Source organism: Protopterus annectens, chromosome 7.part0, assembly GCF_019279795.1.
Source record: "Protopterus annectens isolate FY-2018-M chromosome 7.part0, PAN1.0, whole genome shotgun sequence".
Classification (NCBI taxonomy): domain Eukaryota; kingdom Metazoa; phylum Chordata; order Ceratodontiformes; family Protopteridae; genus Protopterus; species Protopterus annectens.
This window is the reverse complement of record NC_056739.1, coordinates 605,042,709-605,048,062: the sequence shown is the minus strand read 5'-3', so window position 1 is coordinate 605,048,062 and position 5,354 is coordinate 605,042,709. Positions and strand designations below refer to the sequence as shown.

The window sequence follows — 5,354 nt, the reverse complement described above, 5'->3', positions numbered from 1 at the left end:
AATGTTTTCCACTTGCTTTGATAAATCTTTGTAGTTGACTGTTTTTGTGACGAAGACATAATGCGAACCACTGAAGAGGAAAACCTGGCATCTCTGAAGATTGTCAAAATTGGAGAAGCTATGCAGTCAATGTTAGGTCTTGTAGATCAAATACAGGCAACCTGGATGGGTGACTTAAGAAAGGGGAACCAAACCTGCCAGGGCCAGAAAGCAACAAGGCTCACCCTGGTCTTGGACCTTGTGGCTTTCTGAATGAATTTATCAAACTGGTACAAGTGGAAGGGTGTAGAGGAGACCCAGATGTCAATTTTGGACTAGTGTGTCTCCCAGTGACTGCCCCTTTGGAAGGAATAGGGCAAAGTAACTTTTGCACTTGTTCAGTTATGAGGCAAAGAGGTCGCAAGAAGGTTGGCCCCAGTGGCTGAAAATTTCCGTTGCCACTGTAAGGTTGAGACCACTTGTAAGGCAATAGGATTGACCTGCTCTACTTGTCCACTAGTACAGCTGACATGCTGGATATGTGCATTGCTATCAGAAAACAACAGGAAGACATTACACCCAATGCCATACTCTCATGGACTCCCAAAAAGGTAGGCATGAACATGTCTCCCCCCTTGTTTTCTTTATTTGTCATACCACTGACATATTGTCCATCTCGATGGTATCACACCTTTGGGTAAACCTGCAATGCTAACAGCACCAGTCTCATCTCCAAGATACTGATATAAAGTTTGACCTCTAGAGTTGACCAAGTACCTTGATCAGTCTTCCCCTCAAAATGCTCCTCCCCCACCCTAGAAGGGAAGCATTTATGGTCACTGTGGCCTGGAGAGTTGGTGGTTAAAAAGGTCTCACTTCTGTGACTGATGTAGAGGTTATCTGATGCTTTATACGATATCTGCAAATTTGAGAGAGACAAATTTTGGCATGGAGGGGATGAAGACTGTGACCATTGTACAGAGAGAGTCCAGAGCAGCTAACGGACCTCTATTTTTTTCGGAATATTGGAGGCTACATTGCCATTCGTGGTCCTAGTATTGTAACTGCATTTCACCTGCAAAGGCATTAGCTGCATCTTTTTTCCTTCACAAGAGAACAGAACCCTTTTTATCTAAAATTTCTCCCTATGGAAGAAATGAAAGAAGAATTAAAATGCCCTGTTTGCGGTTCTTTTTACCAGGAACCTATTATATTGCCTTGTTCTCACAACCTCTGCATGGCTTGCGCTCGAAATATTTTGGTTCAGACTCCTGAAACAGGATCACCGCAAAGCCGGCAGGCATCGAGGATTTCCGACTATGACTGCCTGGACTTGGACAAAATGAGCCTGTATAGTGAGGCGGATAGTGGTTATGGCTCTTATGGGGGGTTTGCTAGTGCCCCCACTACTCCTTGCCAGAAGTCACCCAATGGAGTGCATGTGTTTCCCCCTGCAGTTCCTGTCGCTCCTCCAGTATGTCACCAGTCTGCTACTACACTAGCCCCGATCCCCCGCAACCCCTGCATCACTTGCCCACAGTGCTACCGCAGTCTGATTTTGGATGACAGAGGGCTCAGAAAATTCCTAAGGAACTGTGTTTTAGAAGGGGTGATCGACAGGTACCAGCAGAGTAAAACATCTGCCTTAAAGTGCCAACTATGTGAGAAGACCCCAAAGGATGCTACAGTGATGTGCGAGCAGTGCGATGTTTTCTACTGCGACCCTTGTCACCTGAGGTGTCACCCGCCTCGGGGGCCCTTGGCTAAGCACCACTTGGTGCCTCCTGCTCAGGGGCGAGTCAGCAGGAGGCTCAGTCCCCGAAAGATTTCTACCTGCACTGACCATGAACTGGAAAATCACAGCATGTACTGTGTGCAGTGCAAGATCCCGGTTTACTACCAGTATTTGGAGGAGGGCAAGCACTCCAGTCATGAAGTGAAGGTTCTGGGAGCCATGTGGAAACTACACAAGAGTCAGCTGTCCCAGGCCCTTAATGGTCTTTCTGATAGAGCCAAGGAAGCAAAGGAGTTTCTGGTACAGCTGAGAAATATGGTCCAGCAAATCCAGGAGAACAGTGTGGAGTTTGAAGCCTGCCTTGTAGCACAATGTGATGCTCTCATTGATGCCTTGAATAGAAGAGAAGCTCAGCTTCTGGCACGGGTAAACAAAGAGCATGAACACAAGCTAAAGGTGGGCTTTGGGCCTGTTAGAGAAGCTGGTATCTTAATGATGTGGGAGTTTGGGCATGGAATTGTGGTTTGTAGGATTGTGCTACAAAAAAGACCTCCCAGAATACCCCAAGGAAGCTTAGATGTCTTCGATTAGGAAGTCAAAAAAGAAGAAAGATGATGAAAAGCACCTTTAGACTGTGACGAAACTGGTTTGAGACTTTTTTTTGTGGACTAATAGAAATAGCCCTTTGTGTAGCTCTATTGCTTCAATGTATACAGAGTCTTCACCAGTATTTTTTTCTCTCTTCAATAAAGATTCATTACTTTATGAAAAAAAATGCACTCTCTTGAGGCACTCCTAAAAATGGAGAACATCGATATCTGTGCAGTAACTGAGACCTGGTTCAAGGCCCCAGAGAGCACCCCTGCAATACCAGGCTACAACTCTAACCACACTTTTCGGCTACCAAACCAGGATCAAAACACTAAAGGTGGAGGAGTGTCCATATTCATCAAGGATATTCATACCACCAGGTTAGTTGTCCAACACAATGTGTCTGAAATTCTCCAGGTGCAACTAACACTAGGTAAGACTGCAATCCAAATTGTAGCTTGCTACAGATCCCCCACCTTGCCCCAAGATTCTCACTACACCTTTCTAAACATACTGGAAAATATTGATATACAACCAAACACCCTAATACTGGGTGATTTCAACTACCCTGCCATTAACTGGGAAAACTACTCATACACCAACAACTTTGCCCAACGGTTCTTGGAATTCATAAATTCCAATGCCTTGGATCAACTAATCCATAGTCCCACCAGGTCATTACCAACATGGGAAATCGATATGCCACACCTATGGTCACCCCTTCATTGGTCAGGTCAGACCATAAGCTAATCGCCCTTAACATCCACATCTCACCCCCATCCCCTGGTAAGGAAACCTCTATAAAGCAACTTCTCCAAGGTCAACTTCATGCTACTCAAGTCAGAAGTTACAAACTTCATGACACCCATGCAGACGGGAACTGAAAGCTCAACTACTGAGTCCTACACTAAGGCACTGTACGAGCACATCCACTCATGCATGAATTGTGCCATCCCAAATAGAACCAATATGCTCTCCTCCAAAAAAAAAAAAGAAGCCAATCTGGTGGTCCCCTGCCATAAACAAACTTTACAACAAAAGGAAAAAACTGTTGCAGAAAAGAGGAAAATCCCAGGATGCAAAAAAACTCCCTTACCAGCCTCAGTAAGAAGCTGAGATCCCTCATAAAATCCTCCAAAGCTAGTTATGAAAATAAAATTGCCAAATATTCCAAAGACAACTACAAGGCATTCTATAACTATGTCAAGAATCTAAATGGCAATGCTCAGATCTGCTCTGGGCTACAACAGAATGGCATTAAATATACTGATCCCAAGGATATTGCCAATATCCTGGCAGATCGATTCAGTGCCAACTTCACCCCCTAAACGGCCCATCTCAGTACTGGAAGATTGCCAAATTCCGGTAATAACGGTCACACAGGTAAAAAAACGCACTATCCAAAGCTATGAATACAGCATCCAGGGGACCAAATGACATCCCGGGCTGTGTACTACATGAACTACAAAATAAACTGGCACCTCACCTAAGTGTCATGTTTAATCATACCTTCACCTCAGGCTTCATGCCCACTGAGTGGCGTACAGCTACAGTTATCCCACTCTACAAGGGAGGATCCATCTTGGATCCCGGGAACTACCGCCCCTTCAGTCTGATGAGCCTGATCTGCAAGGTTATGGAACATATTATCATGGAGCTTATAAACAAAGACATTGGCAACCTTAAAACACTGGACCCCACCCAGTTTAGGTTTGTGAAGGGCCGATCTTGTCTCCTGAACCTTATTGACTTCTTTGAATCAGTCTCCAGAGCTGTGGACAAGGGTAAGGCAGTCCACACATCCTATCTGGACCTTGCCAAGGCCTTTGACACCATCCCTCTGGAATCATTGATAAACTTACTAAGCTGGGCATTAATCCCTACGCCACTCGATGGGTTGCCAACTGGCTTACTGACAGAACCCACACTGTAAAAGTAGCTGACTTCAAATCCAGCTCCAGACAAGTGACAAGTGGGGTACCTCAGGGTTCAGTCCTGGGACCTCTCTTGTTTGGCATCTACTTCTCTGAAGTACAGGCCACCACTAAGGTACTCTGGCTAACAAAGTTCACAGATGACTGCAAACTGGGAGCTATTATTGAATCCCCAAATGATGTGGATACTCTACAAAAGGGCCTTACAGAAACAGATGCTTGGTGCCAGAGCCATGGGCTCAAACTCAATGCCAAGAAATGTATAGTTATCCCCCTTTGGGAAAAAAACATGTACCCGTGAATTATCACATAGGTGGCAGTACAGTACACTAAACACTGAAAGTGTGATAAGAGACTTGTGGACAGTGGTCTCACCTTCAATAACCACATCACCACAACAGTCAGGAAATCCTTCTATGTGGCACACCTCATCACTAAGGGCTTTTCATCCAGAAAAAAGGAGGTTATTGTCCCACTGTACTCATCCCTCATTAGACCCATTATAGAATACAACGCCCCATTTGGTATGTACCTCTCAAGACATCTGCAACAACTGGAAAAGCTGCAGAAATACCTCACTAAAAGAATCACAGGCCTAAAGCAGATGCCCTATGCTGACCGCCTTAAAAACCTCCAGCTATACTCAGTCGCATATCATCTACTCCGAGGCGATCTCTGCTTAACATACAAGGCCATGTCAAACCCAGAGCTGTTGGATATGCTACACAAAGAAATCCCAATCCCTCAGAGCCACACACTCCAGGGATCTAAATCTTGTCATCACAATAAACAAAACATGCTGGAGGGATAGGTTCCTGACCCAGAGACCCCCCCAGACTCTGGAATAGACTGCCCATACATGTCAAGCAGAATGCCTCTTTGGCCCTGTTCAAAAGGAACCTTGAAGATTGGATGGGAGAAAGAAAATTCACCCCAGGGATCACGTCAGTCGCCCTGCTAGACGGGTCCAGGGAAGTACACAGTGTGGGAAGAAATAGCCAAGGAATTGTTATGGCTAGACTTGTATAGGCACTAGGGCCGATAGCCTAGTACCAACCGATGAACACTTGTGGAACTAAAGTGATGGTAGAGACCATCAGACATACCAAACAGAA

At 45.3% G+C, this 5,354-nt stretch overlaps 1 protein-coding gene across 1 annotated transcript; it reads left to right on the top strand.

The window, feature by feature from the left end:
• The first annotated feature begins 1,126 nt into the window (after positions 1-1,126).
• Positions 1,127-2,305, top strand: LOC122806066 (E3 ubiquitin-protein ligase TRIM9-like). The gene has a single exon (XM_044076305.1). It carries the CDS (start codon positions 1,127-1,129, stop codon positions 2,303-2,305), a length of 1,179 nt encoding a protein of 392 aa, XP_043932240.1.
• The last annotated feature ends 3,049 nt before the right edge of the window (positions 2,306-5,354 follow it).